General features: G+C 34.5%; 1 protein-coding gene across 2 annotated transcripts in view; it reads left to right on the top strand.

Moving 5' to 3' along the window:
- MDM1 (Mdm1 nuclear protein) overlaps positions 1 to 22780 on the top strand; it is a 28405-nt gene extending 5625 nt beyond the window's left edge. Inside the window, exons 4-15 of one of the 2 annotated variants that reach the window (XM_070370555.1) lie at positions 63 to 197; positions 3981 to 4148; positions 5423 to 5526; positions 5626 to 5725; positions 10680 to 10709; positions 11045 to 11220; positions 12234 to 12542; positions 13347 to 13459; positions 13557 to 13666; positions 18521 to 18773; positions 20666 to 20725; positions 21956 to 22780. In XM_070370555.1, the coding sequence (XP_070226656.1) occupies positions 63 to 197; positions 3981 to 4148; positions 5423 to 5526; positions 5626 to 5725; positions 10680 to 10709; positions 11045 to 11220; positions 12234 to 12542; positions 13347 to 13459; positions 13557 to 13666; positions 18521 to 18773; positions 20666 to 20725; positions 21956 to 22068 (1671 nt within the window). In that variant the 3' untranslated portion in view covers positions 22069 to 22780. The remainder of the gene's footprint in view (positions 1 to 62; positions 198 to 3980; positions 4149 to 5422; positions 5527 to 5625; positions 5726 to 10679; positions 10710 to 11044; positions 11221 to 12233; positions 12543 to 13346; positions 13460 to 13556; positions 13667 to 18520; positions 18774 to 20665; positions 20726 to 21955) is intronic. The other variant, XM_070370556.1, reaches the window with a different exon arrangement.
- The last annotated feature ends 649 nt before the right edge of the window (positions 22781 to 23429 follow it).

Genomic DNA, 23429 nt, shown 5'->3' with positions numbered 1-23429 from the left:
TAAGTTTGAATAGAAATTTTTAATAACTTTCAATGTTCTGTTTTTTTTTTCTCCCCCAACAGTTGAATAGACTTCTGCAGAAGAAAGCTGGATTGACGGTTGTTCCTTCACATAATGTCTTGAGGAATTCTGAATATCAAAGGCAGTTTGTTTGGAAGACCCCTAAACAACCTGCTCCAGCTTTTGCAGCCAATCAGGTAGTTTAATGGATACAATACATTTTTGAGTGCCATTATCTAATCTAGTGTTGCAGTTTACATAGAAAGAAATTAGATAGTAGATCTGGAGGTAGGTTCTAGAAAAGTGAAAATGAGAGTTTTGCTAAAATCATCCTATTACTTCTGATTTATAGCAGTAATATTATACTGTCCTAGGCTACTGATGATCATTGTTGCCAGATCCATCACATATACTAAATATGAGACAGGGTAATGAAAACTTGAGGACTGGTAAGTTTTTGCATGCTGTGAATTTTTTTTACTTATTAAAAAATTATTAAATTGGTTTTATTCTGAACTGTTGTGTTTCATTGACTAATATATTGCATGTTTTCTGTCTAAGAAAGGCACAACTGCTTTGGATATTTAATAAGTAAAAAATAGGTTGAGGTGATACAAGATGTATAATTTTGTCTTTATATCAAATGAACAGTGATAGGAATTGTCAATTTATGTTTATAAAATTCAAAAGCTAAAATGGTAACTAGAAGTGATATTAAGTTTCATTGTATTCTCACACAGTTTTAGTATTGGGCTACCATTACTAAAATATACTTTTTTTTTACTACTATAATTCTCTAGAAAGTTCTTAGCTCTTAACTCTCATTTATGTTCTTAACCATATTCCTAGGTTTAAGTAGGAAATACTTCCATTCAGAATATCCCCAAAGGTTCATGGCAGCTTAGTTTTTTCTTTCTCACTCACCTGTGTACTTTGTACATCCCCAGAAACTGAGAGGATAATTAGATTCAGAAAGACAATAACATGTCATCTTATACTAAGATAATATTTCCACTGTTATAAATTGTAGCAGATTTAGGCTTACTTGTTATTCAGTTTTGAAAAACCTGAAATATATATAACATTTTAGGAACACAAGAAATAACCTAAAGCAATACATTTCCTTTATAAACCTAGTGAATAGAATCAATACTTCTTTTGCTGGCTCACAAGTGTTCTTAGATAGAAAATGTACCACAAAATACAGCCTGAAAATTGTGATTGTTTACTTTTTATGGAATATAAGCTAGAGGTAATTCAAATCAAAGCCCTATTGACAACTTTTACATATTTCAGTGAAAAGCATCGTGTAGAAATGTTCTTTTTATAGTATCAAGAAGTATAAGTCACTAGCAAATACCTTTACTGTTAGCTTTATTGCTTTCATTAGTGAAGACTTCAGATAATTTTTTGTAAAGAAATGCTCTGTTAGTTAAAACGTATAATCAGTTTCAGGTCTGTGGATTGGAGAGTTGTGTGATAGAAATTTTTTCCATGCTTGTTGATGGGGAAATTCCTAAAGGAGCTATTCATTTCTGTTTTATCAGACACTTGTTTTCTGAAAGGATGTCTTATATATAAAGGAGTAAGAACAATTTATGACAGAAAAGTTCTTGAGATTATACTGTACTTAAAAAGATATACTGTTTGGTTTTGAAGTGTAGGTGTATTATTCAGCATTATGAAGCAATTAAACACCTTATTTGAACTCCATATCTTTTCCGTTACTTTCTTTGTAATCAGTGGCAATATACCATAAAATGGAAACCATATCATGGAATAATAAGGATAAAAGGAAACATTTATAAATAGAAACATGATAATTACCTGATTTTTTTCCTTGCTTCAGGCTAAAAGTAAGTAAGCAAAGGAAGAAAAAATGAACAAATGCATGTCAGATATTGAAAATATTAAGAATATTTTATTGTTGCAGGAATAAAAAAGTTGCTGTCAAGGAGGAAAAAACTGCTGACAAAGTTGCCTTGTAAAGCTAATGTGTATTTTCATGTGATTAAAATTTTCCCATTTTACTTATCCTATTGCCAAACTAACAGAGTGGTAGGGAACTTTGGGGAGAAAAGATATGATTTATTATTTCTCTTGACTTAAGTATTATTTTGATTGTAATAACTATTACTCAGAACATAGTAATGAGCATCAAAAGTTGACCTTTGGATTTTCCTTCCAGTTTTATTGAGGTATAATTGAGAAAAATTAATGTAATTTTTATGCACAGTATTTTAACTGTAGTCATGCTATACTTCAGCTCTCCGTAACTTATTTATCCTGCACAGATGAAACTTTGTACCGTTTGACCAACATATCTCCATTTACCCCATCTCCCAGTCCCTGGCAACCACTATTCTATGAATTCTTTTAGATTCCACATATAAGTGGGATCAAACCATGTAGTATTTTTGTCTTTCTGTGCCTGGCTTATTTCACTTAACATGTTCTCCAGGTTCATCCATGTTGTAGCAAATGAAAGGATTTGCTTTTTAAATGCCAAATAATATTCCATTTTCTTTATCCATGCATCTGTCCATGGACACTTAGATTGATTCTGTATCTTGGCTATTGTGAATACTATAATGAGCATGGCAGTGTAGATTATCTAGAGATACTGATTTCATATCGCTTGGATATATACCTGGAATAGGGTTGCTGGATCATATGATAATTATATTTTAAATTTTTTGAGGACCCCTCATTACTGCTTTCCATATGAATTTACATTCCCACAAATAGTGGACAGGGGTTCCCTTTTCTCTACATCCTCACCAATATTTGTTATCTTTTGTATTTTGTTAATGCCCGTTCTAACATATGTGAGGTAAAGTCTCATTGATGTTGATTTACTCCTTGATGATTAGTGATGCCTTCGTGTACCTGTTGACCATTTATGTCTTCTTTGGAAAAAAGTTCTTTTGCTTATTTTTAATCAGCTTGTTTTTTTTCTATTCAGTTTTATGAGTTCTACTTTGAATATTAACTCTTTATCACATATGATTTGCAAAATTTCCCATTCTATCAGTTCAGTTCAGTTCAGTCACTCAGTTGTGTCCAACTCTTTGCGACCCCATGAATTGCAGCATGCCAGGTCTCCCTGTCCATCACCAACTCCTGGAGTTCACCCAAACTCTTGTCCATCGAGTTGGTGATGCCATCCATTCCATAGGTTATGTTTTAATTTTGTTGATGTTTTCCCTTCTTGTGTGAAATGTTTTAGTTTGATGTAGTCCCAGTTGTTTATGATTGCTTTTGTTGCCTTTGTTTTTGGTGTCAAATCCAAAAAATCATTAAGATTCATGTCAAGGAGCTTAGCCTATGTTTTCTTTTAGGAGTTTTATGGTTTCAGGGCTTACATTCAAATCTGTAATCCATTTTGATTTAATTTTTATATATGGCATAAGATAGTGGTCTAGATTCATTCTTTTACATGTGGCTATCCAGTTTTCTTAGCAGCATTTATTGATGAAACCCTTTCCCCATTTTACATTCTTGACTCTTCACTGCCTTGTCATAAATTAATGGACCATATATGCATGGGCTTGTTTCTGGACTCATTCTGTTCCATTGGTCTATGTGTCTGTTTTTATGCCTCTTTTGCCCGTTTTTTAATCAGGTTGTTTTTTGCTATTGAGTTGAGTTCCTTGATTTCTTTAAATATTTTAGAAATTGACCCCTTAAAAGATGTATGCAGGTATTTTCTTGTACTCAGTAGTTTGTCTCTTCACTCTGTTGATTGTTTTCTGTAGAGAAGTTTTTTTTTAAGTTTGACACAATCCCATTTGCCTATTTTTGCTTTTGTTGCAATGGCTATTAATTAGCCATGTGAAATCAAATTATAGTCGTATATAATTTTCCCTTTTTTGTATCCTGATGATTCAACTTTATATGTGGAATGCTTTAAGCAATTGAAGTTCTAAGTTCTACATATTTAACAAAGAAAACTAAACTAAAGTAATTTTTGTTTTAAGGTTTTCCACAATAAAAGCAAATTTATTCCACAATTCAAAGGTAACTCATTCATCCATGAAACTGAATACAAAAGAAATTTTAAGGGCTTATCCCCAGTAAAAGAACCAAAATTAAGAAGTCATTTGAAGGAAAACGGAAATTTTGAAACAATATCTCCTGAAAAGAAGGTATTTGTCAATTCTTTTTTTTTAATTTATTTATTTTAGTTGGAGGCTAGTTACTTTACAATATCACATTTTCTTTTACTTACCACCATTTGCAACTTTATAAGTTTCCATTTGAGATTTTTGTTTTTAGCTAGTTCATTAATTTGTTTGTTCACTTAATGTCAAGTGTTCATTGAGCCCTTGGTAGAAGCCAGGCACTGGTAGGTACTGAGAATACAATTATAACCACACTAAGCCTTAAGCAGCTCTTGGGCCATGAGCTCTTATTGCCTGGGGTAGACAGAGATGTAAATAATTAAGTATAATACAGTGCAACGAATGCTTAATAATATAGCATGTAAGTCTGCTATGCCTAATATCAAATGATTGGCCTTACAGTATTGTGAACTTCAGGGGTTACAGTGGTGATAGAAACACATACTTTAAACTAAATAATGGAAATTAAGACAGAAATACACATACACACATGTTATTTTAAACTAGAGCTTTAGTATACCAAATTATAGCCAGTATAATTCACACGACTTAACTCAGTACGTACAAACACCTACTTCTGTAAAAAATTTACAGCTGTTTGAATTGCATCATCAGGTTAAAACTATTGTAAATTATAGGTAGATCAGGGATAGGTCCTATTTTTGAATCTCCTGGAATGTCATACCTATTTTATGGATTCTAAGAGTGAAAACTATATGACTAAAAGTAAAATGATTTATATATATATATAATAAACATATTATAGTTATATATGTATTATAAAAATCATACCTATATATTATATATAATGTATGTGTATAATAATGTATAATACTTTTTTATTTGGACTTACGATATTCTTAAAGAGAAAAAGAATTGTTAAGTTACTCACTAAAGCAATGTGCTAACTTACTTTTTGGGACCTTCCATTTAATTATTGTAACAAGTGTAGATTTAGAATATCAAGGGGAAATGTAAGACCAATGTTCAAAAGGTAGTTGAACATCTAAATAAGTAAACTTGATGTGATTAAAACATTTTTCCTAGCCAAGTATGTAAAATTTTTACTGTTAGAAAATGAAACCATATCCTGAGCTATATACTTAAAGAAACTAACCAGATATACTAGTTTCAGAACTTGCTTGTTGACTTGTGATTTCTGCATTATCTTAGTAGTAAAATCTTAGTTTTAAAAGCAATTATAATTCAGTATCCAAGTATACTTTATGACATCTGTATTGTCACATTAATGTATAACATAAATGGAGCATGAAAAGTTCAAATTATTTTCATTTTAGTGTAATAAAACAGATGATCCTTTAAAATCAGAAGCAGAGATGGAATCAAAAGACTCAAACCAGCCTAAAAAGAAACTTACTCCTTGGAGACATCAAAGGCTTGGGTATGTATTTTGTAAGAAAAATATCATAGTATTTAGCTGATCAGCATAATATTTACTCTCATTTCATTAAAATATTTACTCTCATTTCATTTCTGTTAGGAAGGTGAATTCAGAATATAGAGCAAAATTTCTAAGCCCAGCCCAGTATTTATATAAAGCTGGGGCTTGGACACGTGTGAAGGAAAACATACCAAATCAGGTGAGTATATAAGCTCAGTAAACCCACATTTTCTCTGATACTACTTCAGTTAAATTTCAATAGTTTTACCTAGTAGTAGAGACTACAATTTGAAGATATATGATGCGGTGATAGCACCAGAAGTATCAGTTGGATATTATTTATCAGTGTATTTACTTTTTTTTTTTAAATACCAACTAGCTCCTCAGAGATTAATTACAAGGTCTTTAAAGTTAAAAATGTTTTTCAAATCAACTGTTTATGTTAATGAAGTCAGTTTATAGAATTGTAGCATTATAGACTTGATTATTTTATAATCTGCAGACCTCCACTCTCAAGTGAAGACTGATTAATTTTTCAAGATTGGTTTGTCTGACTGCACCACTGTTAGCTCAATTGTTTTGGAAAGATTATCTCTTGGCCTGAGACTTTTTAAAATTAAGATGAGTTGGTAGTTAGGGTTTCAGTCAGTTCAGTAGTGTCCGTAGCTCAGTAGTGTCCAGCTCTTTGCAACCCTATGGACTGCAGCACGCCAGGCTTCCCTGTCCATCACCAACTCCCGGAGCTTATTCAAACTCATGTCCATTAAATCGGTGATACCATCCAACCATCTCATCCTCTGTTGTTGGCTACGCCTCCTGCCTTCAATCTTCCTCAGCATCAGGGTCTTTTCCAGTAAGTCAGTTCTTCACATTAGATAGCCAAAGTATTGCAGTTTCAGCTTGACATTCAGTCCTTCCAGTGAATATTCAGGACTGATTTCCTTTAGGATTGACTGGTTGGATCTCCTTGTGGTCTGAGGAACTCTCAAGAGTCTTCTCCAACACCACAGTTCAAAAGCATCAATTCTTTTGTGCTCAGATTTCTTTATGGTCCAACTCTCACATCCATACATGACTACTGGAAAAGCCACAGCTTTGACTAGATGGACCTTTGTTGGCAAAGTAACGTCTCTGCTTATTAATGTGCTGTCTAGGTTGGTCATAACTTTTCTTCCAAGGAGCAAGCATCTTTTAATTTCATGGCTGCAGTCACCATCTGCAATGATTTTGGAGCCTGTCACTGTTTCCACTGTTTCCCCATCTATTTCCCATGAAGTGATGGGACCAGATGCCATGATCTTAGTTTTCTGAATGTTGAGCTTTAAGCCAGCTTTTTCAGTCTCCTCTTTCACTTTCATCAAGAGGCTCTGTAGTTCTTCGCTTTCTGCCATAAGAATGGTGTCATCTGCATATCAGAGGTTATTAATATTTCTCCTGGTAGTCTTGATTCCAGCTTGTGCTTCATCCAGTCCAGCATTTCTCATGATGTACTCTGCATATAAGTTAATGAGCAGGGTGACAATATACAGCCTTGACGTACTCCTTTCCCAATATGGAACCAGTCTGTTGTTCCATGTCTGGTTGTAACTGTTGCTTCTTGACTTGCATACAGATTTCTCAGGAGGCAGGTAAGGGTGTCTGGTATTCCCATTTCTTTAAGAATTTTCCACAGTTTGTTGTGATCCACATAGTCAAAGGCTTTAACGTAGTTAAGATTTAGATCTAAACATTTAATGGACTCCGAGGATTGTTACATCTGAAGTTATGATAAGGTAACAATCCTTATTCTTGCCCTCATGGAAGAGGACATTTTTGTTTTTGTTGTTAAATTAAGATCTTTCTTTAAGATTTCCTATTTAAGATTTCTCTCTTTAAGATTCCTATGGTAATGTGACTTTTCTGGGGTGTTTGTTTTATTAACTACTACTGGTGGTTTAAAGTGTTTAAATTAGTGGAATAATTTGCCTTAACTTCATGGTCAAAATCATTCAAAAAGCAAATTGGGGTTAGAAAAGAATAAGAATTTTTAGTTATGAGATTAGTGATCACTGATGGTGATAACAGTTTTAGTTGACCAGGTCATAGACATTAAATATTTTACTTAAATCTTATATACATTTTTTTCCCTGGAAGATACTTTATGTGGCTGCTTTTTGTGTACCAACAATTAGGTATACCCACATTATCCTACTCCTAACATTTCATGGAATATTATTCACACTCTTCAAATGCACTTGGACATTGGTAACTTTATTATTTGAGTATTAACTCAATTGAAGTCATGTTACAGTTTTCTAGTCCATGTGTCATCTTCATTTCCCTCTTTCTTCTTTGAGATACTGTACTTTTTGAATCTATAAATAGTCTAGTCACTAGGTATTTTAAACCAAGTCCCAAGTTCATATTCACACAACATTAAGGTAGTTGACTTTTTGGTCCAGTAATTGTTTGTTGCCTCCAAACTATAACCAGTGGCACTATTCCTCTTTAAAATGCTCACTTCAAGGGTTGTTTTTTTAATAATAACCAACAATTGCCATTAAGTCCCATCCTCAGATTAACTGCTGGATCTGTGTTAAATCCCTTTTTCCCTTGATTTTTAGGTAGTCTTCTTATCATCCCAACTACATTGGTTGACATCATTTTTTTCTGATGTGCTTCCAGAAATTGGACTTTGTTTCAAGATGAAGTGCCACTTTTGAGAGACGTTCTATAATTTGACAGACTTTTAAGCACTTTTAGGTATAAGATGACTCTTCATTTTCAGGGGATGAATTTTGGAAAAAAGAAGTATTTTATTCCCCAATTTTCTGAGTTTGAATTTTTACATTTAAATTTTAAACAAATTTAGTTGTGTTCTTAATTTACAAAGAGAAATTCAGAAAGGAAGACATTTATAGCATTTATGTCATGTAATCTGATTGTATTACTTGACCTGGGAAGGGGTGTATGTATTGCTTTAATTGTTTGGCATGGCTTATTCATATCTTTTTTAGTGACTCTGGTTTTTGACTGTGAGGATTGTTTTTAACACTGAGTTCAAGCCACTGATTTTTTTACACTTTCTAGCGGAACAAACACCTTACTTTGAAAATATCAGCCTCCTATTTTTTCATATTAGTTTAGGATTGCAGAAGTTTAAAATTATGTATTTGCAAAATATTGCAACATTAGCATGAAGATTATTAACAAAGATTGCTGATAAAGTCAATTTAAAGCACTGAGTTTTAAATGTCAGTAACAGACAAAGCTGAATAAAGTTTTTACAGAATTTCTGTATCTCCATTCCCTTTTTAAAAAAGAATCAGTGTCAAATAAAACTGGGTCATTGTGTACATGGAGGGGATGTTTGTCCATCCTCTCATTCATCAATCAGTGATGTCCTCCCCCATGGACAGAACGCAGCCTTCTCCGTGGCTCCTTCTTGCTCGACCCTCACTCAACTCAGGACTGGTAGGACCCCCTTTGAAACCTTCCTTCAGTGTATATCTCATTTGTTTATTATGGCATAGATCATACCAGTGTTATGATAATGACTTATCATATAGGAGGAAGTCTGCCTCCTCTACCAGATTGTGAGTTCACTGAGTGCAGGCCCTTTCTTGCTTAGCTTTGTTTGCTACCAGCTGTGTAGCTCAGGCCTAGCACTTAGTCCACACTCAGGAACAGGTTGTGGAATCAATGTTGAAAGGCTACATTATCCCTTACCTCAAGGGATTTGTAGGTTCGTAGGGGAGAATGACACAAGCAATAATTCCAGAAAAATGAAATAAGTACTAATGAGGGTATTCATGAAGAGCTTTGAGAGTGCAGAGGAGGAAGTGATCCTAAGACGTGAAGATTTTATCATGCAGGTGATGATAAATCAGGGTGACCATGATACATTTGAAGCATGCAGGGACTTATTAGAAATAAAATCTGGATTCTATCAAGGCACTTTATTACAAGGTTCCTGTGCATTCAGAATACCCTGATTATGAGTTCAGACTCAATCCATGTGTCTCAATTCTACCTGTTAAATGAAAAAAACGTTAACTAGTAATTTTCTGTAAGTTAAAAAAAAATGGTAAATGAATCTGGCTCAATTTTTTTTGACAGTGAAGAAAACATTTGAAGAAAACAATGTTTTGAATTATCCTTTGGGAATGTTTCAGGTTTGGTTCATTAGAGCAATAGGATTCTATTGGGATTTCGTGGGTTTTTTTTTTTGCCCTGGCAGGTGCTGTCCTTTGCTTTGGCTGATTCATTAGACGTAGCGCTTGCCTCCCTCTGCATCAGTAGTATCCTTAAGGAGCTGAGGATATGTTTCTCCAGTTGCTTTCACAGTGCTAATTTCATTATATGCTTTTTTGTCTTCAAGTGAGAGAAGAGCAGCTTTAGCAGACAGCATCCAGATAGCCTTTTCAGGCTAATACTCTGTCTTTATGTTAGGAAGAAATTACACAGTTTTTTGAGAATAAATCAAATAGATTATTGAAAATAATTTTAAGCTGCAACTTAGTTTTTTTACATTGTGGAATTGTATTTAAGAAAGTCAGAAGGTGGCAGTATAATGTATAAAATGAAAGAGTTTCAGTGAGTATAAGAGACTCCTTTTCATGTGAAAATATATTATTTGCATATGAGGGAATTAATATGTGAGTCACCTCATATATAGTTCATCAGAATATTTTGGGGGAGTATCCTGTTACTTTGTCAAATTTATTACATCTATTATTGTGATAGTCTTTTAAATTATGTATTTAATACTGGTTTGGCTGATTACAAGGGAATGTTGAGGAATTTGGAGGGGGAAGTCATGAGACTGTCTCAGTGGTGCTTCTGTGGTAGTAGCAGCTGTATGTAAGCCAAGAAGTAATGACTGAGGCTAGGGCTTTCTGGCATGTCAGTACTATTCCAGAGGTGGGGAAATAGTCATTAGGTTACCTTGTGGTGGACAGCATTCCACTCATGCAAGAATGTCATTGGTTTTCAAGGCAATGTTAAGGTATCTTGGTTACCAAATTAAATGTTAAAAATATATAAAAAATATTGATTGACAAGTTTTGGTATATATTTAGAAGGAAGAATAATAAGATATTTCACTGATTCCCATTAATATTCAATTATGGCATTAACCTGTCATTAAGTATGTTTCTGTATTCCTCCCCTAGGCTTCTCTAAATGCCATGTGGTATGCGGAGGTTGGTTGCTTTCATGTTTTTAAAAATTGTAATAATGCATAGAGTACTTGTGTAATTTCAGTTGAAGAAAGAAGTAGGTGTCAGTGTTTTTCTTAGCTGCTGCAAAATTTCTCCCTGCCTGCTGGCCTGAAATAAAATAATTGCATTGTGCTTAAGCTTGACTATTTTAATTTCTGCTTAAAAATGCACATAGCCTTATGAATGTATGTGGCTATTTTTGCCTTTCTTTCTCCTTGGTTTCTGGCTGTATTTGTGCAGTGTCTTGGATATGCTACTTGGTGGTATTTGCAAGGAGCGTTTAAAATAATACATGGTATCTCAATTCTCCTGCATAGGTTAAAGAACTCCGAGAGAAGGCTGAGTTTTATAGGAAACGAGTTCAGGGAACCCATTTTTCTCGGGACCATCTAAATCAGATTCTGTCTGAAAACAACCGCTGTTGGGATGTCTCCTCAACCACGAGCTCAGAAGGAACCATTAGCAGCAACCTCAGAGCACTAGATCTTGCTGGGTGAGATGTTCTTAGTGGACAGTGGAAAAGTATGTTTTAGAGTAATGTGGATCATAGAATTACATAGGAACATGATATGAAGACTCAAATTTTGTATAGTCAAATGGAAATATATCAGCCACTAACTACTTTTAGTTTATTTTTTGTGAAAAGTAAAGCTATACATACTTGCTTTACACACCTGTGTAAAAATAATGCGTAATTTAAATCTGGAAGTTTAGATTTTATCATATTCCTTGTTAGCAATTAAGAGTAAAATGGGGATGACTAGCAGTAGACATAAAACTTTAAAAGTAAAACAAAAAGACAACAATAATTAAAACTTAGAGAATATTAGCTATTAGTACATATCCATTATCATTCATTAATGGATTTTTGTGATTAATATGGAATTCTGGCCCTGATTCTGTGAAACACTTCTATTTTAGGTTTTAAAGTGAACACAAACTATTAACAGGAATAGCACATTGATTTGCATCAAATAAAATAGTTTTCTGTTTTCATAGAGTATTAGTATGATCATACATACCAAATTGAACTGTAAATTCTAACTATGTGACATCTGATTTTAAAAGTCCACAAAATTTGTTCTTTAACGGTGACTCAAAAAGATTAACCTAATCTAAAATACAAAATTTGAATTAGCTTATTTGGTGTATAAGTACACACGAGTTTGTGCACAAACCCTAATTGAGTAACTGAACAAGTTAAACCATCTCGGGGGTCCTAGTTTATGTATGCATTTATCAGTTGAAAGATACATAGGAGTTTTGTCAGCAGGAGTACAGGCATATATGTGTGATGGTAGGAGTAAAAGGACATAAATTTATTTTGGAATATTGTAACTTCTATAAAATGAACTCTTAGTTTGATTTTTTCCTTCAATATCTGGGCAAAGCAATATCAGTGGGAAACATAGTTGTGAACCATGGAAGGAAATGACGGACTTAATGAGTATCAACTAGAAACCTCAAAACTACTAAATTTAAAATAAAACTTATTTTGTTACACAGAGATCCTACAAGCCATAAGACTTTGCAGAAATGTCCTTCTACACAGCTAGAAGAAAAAAGAACTGTTTTGGAAGAACAGCCCCAGAAAACTACCACAGAGAAATTGGGTGTGTCAAATGCTCCCATACCTGTTAGAAGGCGTCTGGCGTGGGATGCTGAGGACACCACTGAAGACGTACAGAAACAACCAAGCGGGGAGGAGGAGAAGGAGGAGGAGGAGAAGGAGGAGGGGGACAAGCAGGTTAACGTGGAAGAGCTGGAGAAGCTGGAAGTACAGGAAAAGTCTAAAGCAGACAAGATCAAAGAAGAGTAAGTGTTTAAAATTAATCAGTATTTAGACGCATTATTGTTCACAGATAATAAGTATTTCATTTTGTCACTAATGATAGTGGTTTACATTTTTGGTTTCATGACTAATAAAAAGCAGATTTTATTTTAATGTCATGAAATAGACATTTCTACATGGTTTATATAATTTGATTCACTCAGGGATTTGAGTCACTCAAAATCATTAGTCCCACTGCACTAATTGGGAATTGAACACTTGAACACTGAATTACTTGGGGAGGAAGTAGTTAGTATTCTTTTTATTTATATCCTACTAATTATGATTTTCAAGATATGATTAACTAGATATCTCTGAAAGAATGACTTCCTTTATGACTTAAGGAAAAATAACTAATATTCTTTACTATCAGATGGTTATACGGAAAAAGAAAGAATTTTTGTGATGTTAAAATAAATGATTTCTGCGAATAGCTAATTTCTCTTGATTTATATGCCAGTTGTTTTGGGGAATGGTTCTCTACCATTGGTTATGGTGTTTTTTGTCCATAGTCCAACCCCCTTATTATTCATTCACGACTTTTGCAGCTAATGGAAGCTAGGCTCTGACTCAGGGGAAGAATTCTCCAGTATGTTGCTTACTTGCAGTGATCTCCCTTCTTTTCCAGTAGTCAGTTTCTCTTAACTGCATGTGGATTTGTTTCTTATTTTTTCAGAAGCAAAATGGCCTTCTCTTACAGGTTTATGCTTTAATTGCATAATGATGGCACAGTATTTTTTTTTTAATATTTTCTAGAGGACATGCTTCATAATTGTCTTAATTTGTAGGTCGGAGTCGTCTTCTATGTCTTCAGGGAAAGGAGGCAGGCTTCCTACTCCAAAGCTGAGAGAACTGGGTGGAATCCAGAGGACTCATCATGATCTTACCACTCCAGCTGTTGGTAATAGGCGGACACTGTACAGTTCTTACTTCACCTGCTTCCTCTACGTGATAATTTAGTTTAAATTGAAACAGTGGCATCTTCTGTATTTTTCCAGGTGGTGCTGTTTTAGTGTCTCCATCTAAAGTGAAGCCTCCAGTCATAGAACAGAGGAAAAGAATATCCTCTCAGGATGGCTTAGAAACTTTGAAGAATGACTTTAGGAAGGTAAATATTTACACTTTGGAGAAAAACATCTCTTTAGGAAGTGATTATTTTAGTCATATGCAATAAATACATGAGAGGTTCAGATTTTAGAAAATTCTGTCCGTCATATGTGGAGGTTATTAACTTACTTTGAGAAGGCAAAGGCATTGAATTGTTCTTGAGGGTAGTGCCATTGTATTTTGACTGCATACTTTCAAATATTGTCAGTAGTGACAACAGAGAGAGAGAGAAGAAAAACTATACTGTTGATTGTGCATCTACTCTGACAGTTTTGTCCAGGCACTGATTTAACTGGAGATGTAGCAGTGAAAGATGAAGGTAGAAATCCTGACCTTCACTGAATTCACATTCTAGAGGAGGAGGGAGACAGTAAACAGGATAATTAGGTAAAATACACAGTATTTTAGATAGTGATAGGGGCTAAGGAGAAGAATAAAGCAGGGGAAGTGAGTGGGACTTGGCCAGGGAAGTTCTCACTGAGAGGGTGGCATTTGAGCAGAATCTGAAGCAGGTAAGGGACTGACCTATATGCATATCTAGGAAGGCATTTTACAAAAAGAGCAGCAGGTGCAAAGTCCTCCAGTTGAGAAGGTGCCTGATTCCTTGATGAACAGGCAGGGAGTCAGCATGGCTGGAGATGAGAGCAAGAGAGAGAGTAGAATGGGCAGTGAGGTCAGAGGCGTAATGAGGGATTAAATTGTGTAGGGCCTTAGCGGTCATAGCAAACATTTTGCATTTTATTCTGAATAAAATGCAAAGTCTTTGGAGGAGCAGAGGAATGATATGATTTGACGTAGGTTTTTCCAAGCGTCACTCTGGCTACTGTATTGGGAATGGACAATAGAGGTGCAAGAGCATGTAATTGAAACTAGTCAATTACAGTATCCAGGAAAGAGGTGACAATCATTTGAATCATAATATTAGGTAGCCATACCAGGAGCTAGATTTGTTTTTTTTCCCCCATTGTTTACGCTTTGGTTGCTGGTAGGTAGAGGAGTCATTAAACCTGCTATACACAATGATTTCCCCCCCTTTTTTTCCTTAAAAAAGCTACTATCATAACATTAAATCCATAAGTCATTAAATTATCAATAAATTGATATCGATAATTCATTTAGCAATTGAATTAGCAGTATATTCAGTTAGCAATAAATTATCCCTGTCATTCAGTTGCCATTGTTTAATATCATTCTATCTTTTTTTACCATAGGAGTTAACAAGAATTACTATCATAATATCCAGAAATATTTTTTGCTGGTAACTTTTAATGACATAACCTTGAATATGGGGCAGCAGCAATTTGGGAAACTTACGTGCAGATGATCATAATAGCTAGCATTTACTGAACACTTACTATGTTCTAGGCTCTGTGCTAAGTACTCTACATGTATTAATTTGTTCAGTCTTCATAATGAATCTGTGAAGTAAATATTGTTAATACTCCCATTTAGGTGAAACTGAGGTGATACAGCTGCCAAACAGTGAAGCAGAATTTGTCCCCAGGCAGTCTCTTCTCAGAGCCCACATTTTTAACTCTTAAACAGCACTGTCTCGTAAGACTTGAGAGTAGAATTTTCATGGTATTGGTTTGTCAAGTACCATCTGTACATTTTGTAAATAATATTAAAAACCCAAGTGTTTGTTAGCTCACTTTATTCAGCAGATGTTTCTTATCCATTTACTTACATGCTAGATTCTGTGCTTGTGATAATAAGCGAAAGTAGACATGGTGCATTGGACTTTCCATGTAGCTCAGCTGGTAAAGAATCCACCTGCAATGCAGGAGACCCAGGTTCGATTCCTGGGTTGGGAAGATCCACTAGGGATAGGCTACCCACTCCAGTATTCTTGGGCTTCCCTGGTGGCTCAGCTGCTAAGGAATCTGCCTGCAATGCAGGAGACCTGGGTTCGATCTCTGGGGTGGGAAGATCCCCTGGAGAAGGAAAAGGCTACCCACTCCAGTGTTCTGGCCTGGAGAATTTTATGGACTATAGTTCATGGGGTTGCAAAGAGTCGACATGACTGAGTGACTTTCACTTTCAGACATGGTACCTGATTTTACTGAACCTACACCCCCCAAAAAGTAAAATTAAAACTAGTAATTGTTTCAAAGAAGTATATACTGCTATTCTGGAAGAAATTGACCCAGTAATGGAGATCAGGAAGCTTCTTGAAAGTTAAGGATGCTTCTTTGAAGAAGTCATAATTGAGTTGAGATACAGAGGAAGAAGAGCTAACTAGGTAAAAAGAGTGGGGAGAAGCATAGCATATGCCAGGATCTGTGGAGAGAAAGGACATAGGGTTTTAAGAAACAAAAGCCAGTCCTGTGTGTGGCAGGAAGCAGATGCAAGATGAGGTTGGAAAAGAGAGCAATAGTAAGAATTTCTTTCACCTCAAGTAAAGTAGAAAGCCATTGAAATATTTTAAATATGGGAATGTTGTGATTGATTCATGTTTTGCAAGTTCTGGCTGCCATGGAAGGCAAGAAGAGACTATGGATACCTCTGAAGGCCCATTGCAATAGTCCAGGTAGGAGCTATGATAGCTTGGACTAGGAAGGTGGGCACAGACATGAGTGAAATTAAAGAATTGTGTGAGGGGAACAACATCAAGGCCTGGTTCTGGGTTGGATAATGACTCCTAGGTTTCTGACTTACCCAGCAGGATTGATGGAGAGTGCTATGCACTGAGTAAGAGAACTCTGCACCACAGCCATCTTTGGAGGGGAATATCAGGAGTTTCATTTTCATTCATTCAGTCCACAATTTACTGTGCTCTTACAATGTGCCAAGCACTGTTAGGATCTGGGGATTCATTGATAATCAAGATAAAATCTCTGCTGTCATGAAACTTATATTTTCATTGGCAGAATAGACAAATGATTTTTTTTTTAAAGAATTTCAGATAGTAGTGAGTGCTGTGAATTAAATAAAACTGCAGACAACCTCCAAGGGGTGGGTGAGACTGTTTTTAAGTCATCAGAACAGGCACCTCTGAGGAGGTGACATTTTAACAAGACCTGGCTAATGAGGGAGGTGCCCAGTGCGGAGACGTGGGCCAGAGATTGTTTTCTAGATAGAAAGGACAGCAGGGGCATGTGTACAACAGTGACAGGTTCATAGAGTGAGAAGGCCTGTGGAGCCTGGAGGAAGGAGGCAGAGGAGAGGTGGGGAATGAAGGTGGGAAGGGAGGCTGGGTAAGGAGTGCGGATGTTATTCTAATGTCAGTGGGAAGCTCTTGGAGGATTTCAAGCTGTTAAATATAAATCTCTGATACACTTGATAAATAAAATTACTGGCTACTTAGTGGAGAGCACGTTATACTGGGGGAGAGTAGAAGCAGTGAGGCCAGTAAGGAGGTTTTTAGGTTCAAGAACAGATCATGAAGTCAGTTAAATTAAACCTGGGGACCCCATGTACTACAAGTATTCTATGGATTTAATTCAGGTTTTAACAATAATAAAACCAATTTGACAGAAATTCCAAATTCTCTATAAATATGTACAAAAAGAAAAAAAATCAGTTTTCATAAGACATCTTCATGATTAAAAAGGGAAGCAAGTGGAAGATTTGTATTTTTTATCTTATTAATAGATCTTGATTTTTAAAAATTTGTGTTTTTTTGGTGAGACCTCAGGCTATCTCCCCTTTGAAGCAATAAGCCAAGCTTTCTAATTGTAGAAAATGATGCTTAAGATCAGAAAGTAGTGTTTTGAACATCGCATTGATAAACTCGAAGTTAATAACTAAAGGCAACAATTAAAAGGAGTAATCAGGAAAATTTGGAGCTATATTTGATTTTACTGGTTTACATTATTCTAAAAGTGAAGTTATACAGGGATTTTGACCCTCATGATATATAATCATTGTGGAAAAACAGAAGATACTGACCAAACCAAAAAAGTTAAAGTCATACCTACTGTAGAAACAGCCATTGTAGTGTATTTGTTTATTATGCTGTAGATAAGTTTTCATAATATATTTTCCCTCACCTAGCAGTGTATTATAAATGTACTTCCATGTCATTAATTTATAATTTGATTTTTAATTGTGAATATGATATCTGTAGTTATACTGTGGTTTTTTTAAAGGCTACATGCTTATTGCTGTAACATTTTTTAAAACTAGATGCCTATTGTTATATCTTAATTTTCCTGTTTTGAAAAATGCTGTAAAGAAATCATCCCTCCTTTACCTACATTTTTGTTCTTATTGTTGTTACCTCTTTTTATGTAAATATTCCTTAAGTATTAATTTTGGGGTCAGAGAACCACAGTATTAAGGCTTTTGCTGTGATTTACCAGCTCCCCTGTGAGGTTGTGCTACCGGTAGCACTGATGAGAGCGCCAGTTTTACTACATCTTTGTCAACTCAGGGTATTATAGTTTGTTTCTTAAAATTTATTTTTATAATTTGTTAAGTAAAAAATTAGTACTTATATTAATACTTGTATTTTGAAATTATTTGATGAGTGAGGTGTAGAATGTGTTTGCTCTTTGTAGTTTGTATATGAATTGTTGATATATGTCCTTATTTTACCTTTAAATTAGGTTTATCTTGCTACTTTTAAAGAAATATTTATGTAACAATGGTGATTCATTGTCAATCCAGTAAGTTGTGTATTTTCCCCAAGTTTGTCATTTTTTTTTTTTTTTTTAAAGTATTTACATATTGTTTTTATTTAGCTAAATATCATTATATTGGTTGTTAGTCCTATAAAATCTTCCCCACATGAAGGTTTCATAAATTTTCCCCATATTTTTCCCTATTTCATTTATGGTTATTTGTGTATTTAAATGTTTGTTTTATTTATATATGTGTACCCACATATATGCTTTTTTTTTTTGTCGTTTAGAAAGAAAGTCGTACTATATCCCTCCTGACTTCTCCAGCTGCTGGTATTAAAACAGTTGATCCCTTGCCTTTGAGGGAAGATTCTGAACCCAATATCCCCAAATTTGTTGAGACAACTCTTCCCGTTTCAAAAATGCCAGAATACCCACCTAACACACCTGGGAAATCTGCTTCTCCACCCTGCGCCACATCCTACTGGCATCCTTCTCGTCGAATTCAGGGCTCCCTGAGAGATCCAGAATTCCAGCATAATGGTAATTATTTAGGTTTTAATTTTCTGTCTATTAAAAGGAAAGTGCTATATTGATAGATACAAAGGCTGTAAGTATACCATTTTATTTAGTTTTAGTTAACATAGTAGATCCGGAGAAGGCAATGGCACCCCACTCCAGTACTCTTGCCTGGAAAATCCCATGGATGGAGGAGCTGGTGGGCTGCAGTCCATGGGGTCGCTAGGAGTCAGACATGATTGAGCTTTTCACTTTCACTTTTCACTTTCATGCATTGGAGAAGGAAATGGCAACCCACTCCAGTGTTCTTGCCTGGAGAATCCCAAGGATGGGGGAGCCTGGTGGGCTTCCATCTATGGGGTCACACAGAGTTGGACACGACTGAAGCGACTTAGCAGCAGTAGCAGCAACATAGTAGATCTCTTTAAACAGAAAAAAACCCTCATCTTTGACACACTAAGTTGTGCTATACCCAAGTTCACTTTGGTCTAAGTGTGAGATGTCTCTGACGTTCTTTTCCAAAAATGTATAGGCAACCCATTAGATGCCAGAGCACCTCTTCCCCAGGTATGACAACCAAAGATGTCTTCAGACATTACCAAATGTTACCTGGATATAGAATCAAGTCATAAAATATTTTCCTTCGGTTTTATTAGCTATTGCTTTGCTCTTTTTTTATGTCCATTATTATTGTTGAGAAATCTGATGCACTTTTTATTTTTGATTTTTGTGGATGACTTTTTTTTTCCCTGACAGCTCTTAGCATCTTCTCTTTATTCCTAGTGCTCTGAAATTTTATGGTGGGTCCCTTTTCATTCATTTTGCTAGTACTCAGTAAAGCTCTTCAATCTGAAAAGTCATGTTCCTCAGTTCTGGGAAATTTTCTTAAATTATTTAGTCAGTAATTTCTTCCCCTGCAGTCTCTCTTGCTCCCTTCTGGCACTGTTATTTTTCAGATGTTGGACATGTTGAAGATGCTATTTTCTTATCTTAGCTGTCATATTTTCCATCTCTGTCTTTTTGTTTTAATTTGAAAGGGTTACTATTTTTTATCTTCTACTTGAGTTTTAAAATATGTTGCTACATTTTAAATTTCTAAGTTTTTTTTAAAAACATTGCATACTCCTTTTATATAAGCATTCTCTTATTATTTCATGGATAGCATGTTTTACCTGGTTGAGGAGATAAATGATACATATATATAATGCCCCTATTTGGAATATGGTTTCTCCTTTCCCCTAATTGAATCTGGTGTCTTTCAGTCATAAAGTAGCTGTGATAAACCTTCTTTAGCAATAAGACCTCAATTCCTCTTTTGGAAGATGCGCTGTTACCCTGCTGTGCAAAATTAAAGATGGATCTGGTAGACTATTTTGTAGAAAGACAATTAGATTCCTGATTCAGTTTTCCCTTCCCTTCAACTTTCAGTGGTACTCAGTACTCCCAACCACCCAGCCATCAGGGGAGCAAATTGATTGCTTCTTGGTTTCCCTTCTCTGCTGCCTTAGGATTCAGCTCCATTGGCTATGATAACCACACACTCACTGCCTTCCATTTGCTTTCCACTTTTCAAACTTTTGTTTCTGTTTTCTTGTTTCCCATTTTCTTTTTCCTAGGTTTATATTGCTTTTGTACATGTGTATAGTCCAACTATAATCTTTAAAGAGAAGCTTATTATATTTCCTTCAAGTTAGATTAGTATTGTCATTGAGAAGAATCCCAGGAGGTTATCCCCTGTTTGTTTACATATTTGCTAAGCATATTATAAATTAATGAATGACCCTTTGGCAGGAATTTCTATTAAAGGTATAAAATTAAACTTTTTGACAGTCTACCTTCTCTTCAAGTTGACTGTAAGATACATTGTTGGGTGGCTTTGAAGGATAATTTCTTATGGCTTTTGTTTTTTTTTAAAGTGGGAAAATCAAGGATGAACAATTTCCAGTTACATCAGCATGAAGCCTTTAATGATGAAGGTATTTCAGTAGTCAAATAACACAAGATAACAGTATATTTTATTAGATAGTAGTTTATAATAGTATAATGATTTGACATTCAGTTAGCACTTTATAGTTTACAGAGTACTTCCATAGATGTCTTTTCATTAGATCCTTAAAACTCTGTGAAGGGGGTAAACTATCCCCATTTTATACATGAGTAAACTAGGCACTAAGCCTTGAAGAATCTGTTTTAAAGCAAATGGATGGCAAGAGATGCATCACACCCACCATCAGTACTCTGTTTTCCACCCTGGTTGACTGGTGGCTCAGGAATTGGCTTAGCATTACATCCATCATTTTCTTCAAATGTCTGTATATTCTCAAAAAATACATGATTAGGGAAAATGAGTGTTTTTCTCTTGTGTAGTTTTTATTCTGAAAAATTTGGTTACTGATATTGGTGGCAGGAGGAATTTTGAATTCTTGATGTTGAACAATTGAAATTACTATTTTAATGCAACCTAAGAAGTATAAAATTACTGTTTATAAGTTTTGAATTTGAAAGTAAATTTGAATACTTTATGTATTATGGCTTCACACACATTGATGGTTCTTTCCTCTTAGCAAGTTTGACACTCCTTTCAGAATTCAGTGAGCTAGAAATCAAGTTGTTATGTTTTGAAATGCCAATATCTGGACACTGAATCCTATCTTGTTTTCTTTTTAATGGAAAAACAGTGTTTACAAATAACTTGATAATTGATTTGCTTACTCAGAATGAGAAATTTCAGTAATAATGAAGGGTAGCATATTAAAGTCACATCATTTCTATATTAAGTGAAATTACTTTAGAAATGTGATGTGGGTACCATGTGAAGGTATGACATTTTGTTTTTAAAATGTGAGGGTTTCTTTTGCTCAAACAGCTGTGCTTTTTAAAGTAGGACAAGATAGTATGATGATGAATTGTTTCCAAGTAATACCAAAATCACAGTCCATGTGTTTGTGTTAATGACATAGCGGGAGTTCAGAAAAAAAACAGAATGCTCATTTAATATTGAAATGTTTGATTTCTAAATATGATAAACTTGGAAAATTACTGTGAATGATCCTAAAAATACTAATCTTATATTTTAATAGATTATGTGTTTCTGATAGTCAGTATTGACATTACAGAGCTTGATGCTTTTAATTTTCTTTTGATGTTTTGAAACATAGTATTTTTATAAGAGATTTTTTGCACTGAATATAATTCTTTCATTGCAGATGAGGACAGATTATCTGAAATTTCTGCTCGCTCTGCAGCTTCTAGTCTTCAGGCTTTTCAAACTCTGGCACGAGCTCAAAAAAGGAAGGAGAATTTCTGGGGCAAAACATAACTAGGCAGACACCTAGTTGAGTTGCTTTTATCTGGGGGAACCATTGGCATACTTTTTTCATTATTGCTTTACTATGTTAAGACTTCAAGTATTTGGATTTTTTGCTAACATTTCCCACTTAAAAAGAATTGGTTTTTTTTTTTTTGCAATACTCAATTCAGTCTACTGGAAAATTTTTAACACAGGTTCATGAAATTTTAACTTTTGAAGGATTCTTTTTGCATCTGTTCCCAAAGTATAAAGACATAGATTATGTAGTTCTTCACATGTTCTAATTTGTATAATGTGTCAAGGCTAGCTGGTAGAATTGTGAATTTCCCCTATCCAGAGAATATTCATAAATATGAATAAAGTAAAGTAAAAGTTAAAATCTAAATGTGAATATAGATTACCTGAAGAGTGGCTTTATGTATCTTTACAATTGTAGATGTCATAAAATGAATTTGTTGTTCCTTTACCTTTTGCTGTGGTGTTTATTTTAGTACCTTCTGTTTGTGGTTGCAGTGTTAAAATAATTGTACTTCATATTGAAAATACTAGCTTTTGTATATACTTTTCTTATTTATGTAACAGAGTTTGCTGAGAGAATATATTTTTTATCTTTGTGTGTATTCTGTTTGTATAAGGACTTTGGCTTACATTTGAATAATGTCTGAATTTTGAAAAATTTGTATAATGGAAAATTAAAACTTTGTAGATATTTTGAAATAAAACGATCAACTGTTTCAGTTCTGTTTGTTTCAAGTGTTTCAAGGGTTTGGCTTCTCTAGAGAGTTATTACATGGAACAGATGATTATCTTTTAAAAACATTTTACTCACAACAGCTTAAGCACTTCATACTTGTTTTGCATTTATCCAAATGCAGCAAAACTGAGTCCACAATGTTTTTGCACAAATATAGGAAAAAACATAGAATTTCCAAGGCAGACTCATTTTTTTAAAATTTGACATAAACTTTTTGATTATACTTCTTTAACTCTTAGGACGTGTTCTGTGGTCTTACTCTTTATCTTGCTTGTTTATCATTTGCTTAATTTTCTAAAAAATACGGATTTCATAAAATATAATGCATAAAATATTTACATAAATATTTACAATAGACAGAAGTTACTGAAGATAATACACAGAATATTGATGCCTGCTGGTTAGAAAACAAATGTATAGTCTGTGTTCTAAAGTGCTTAATTTGGTCAAGAGTGGTTTTGCAAATCACTGGTTCACAGTAAGGGCCTTAAAGGTCTTATGTTATCATGAGATTATAAAGAACTGTAGGCATACAAACTATTTGCTTACATTCCACAGACCTTTTAAAACTGTTGATTTAAAAAGTTACTAAGCCCCAGCAATCTCACTACTGGGC

This window comes from Bos mutus, chromosome 5, assembly GCF_027580195.1.
Source record: "Bos mutus isolate GX-2022 chromosome 5, NWIPB_WYAK_1.1, whole genome shotgun sequence".
Classification (NCBI taxonomy): Eukaryota; Metazoa; Chordata; class Mammalia; order Artiodactyla; family Bovidae; genus Bos; species Bos mutus.
This window is presented reverse-complemented; position numbering and strand designations above follow the sequence as displayed.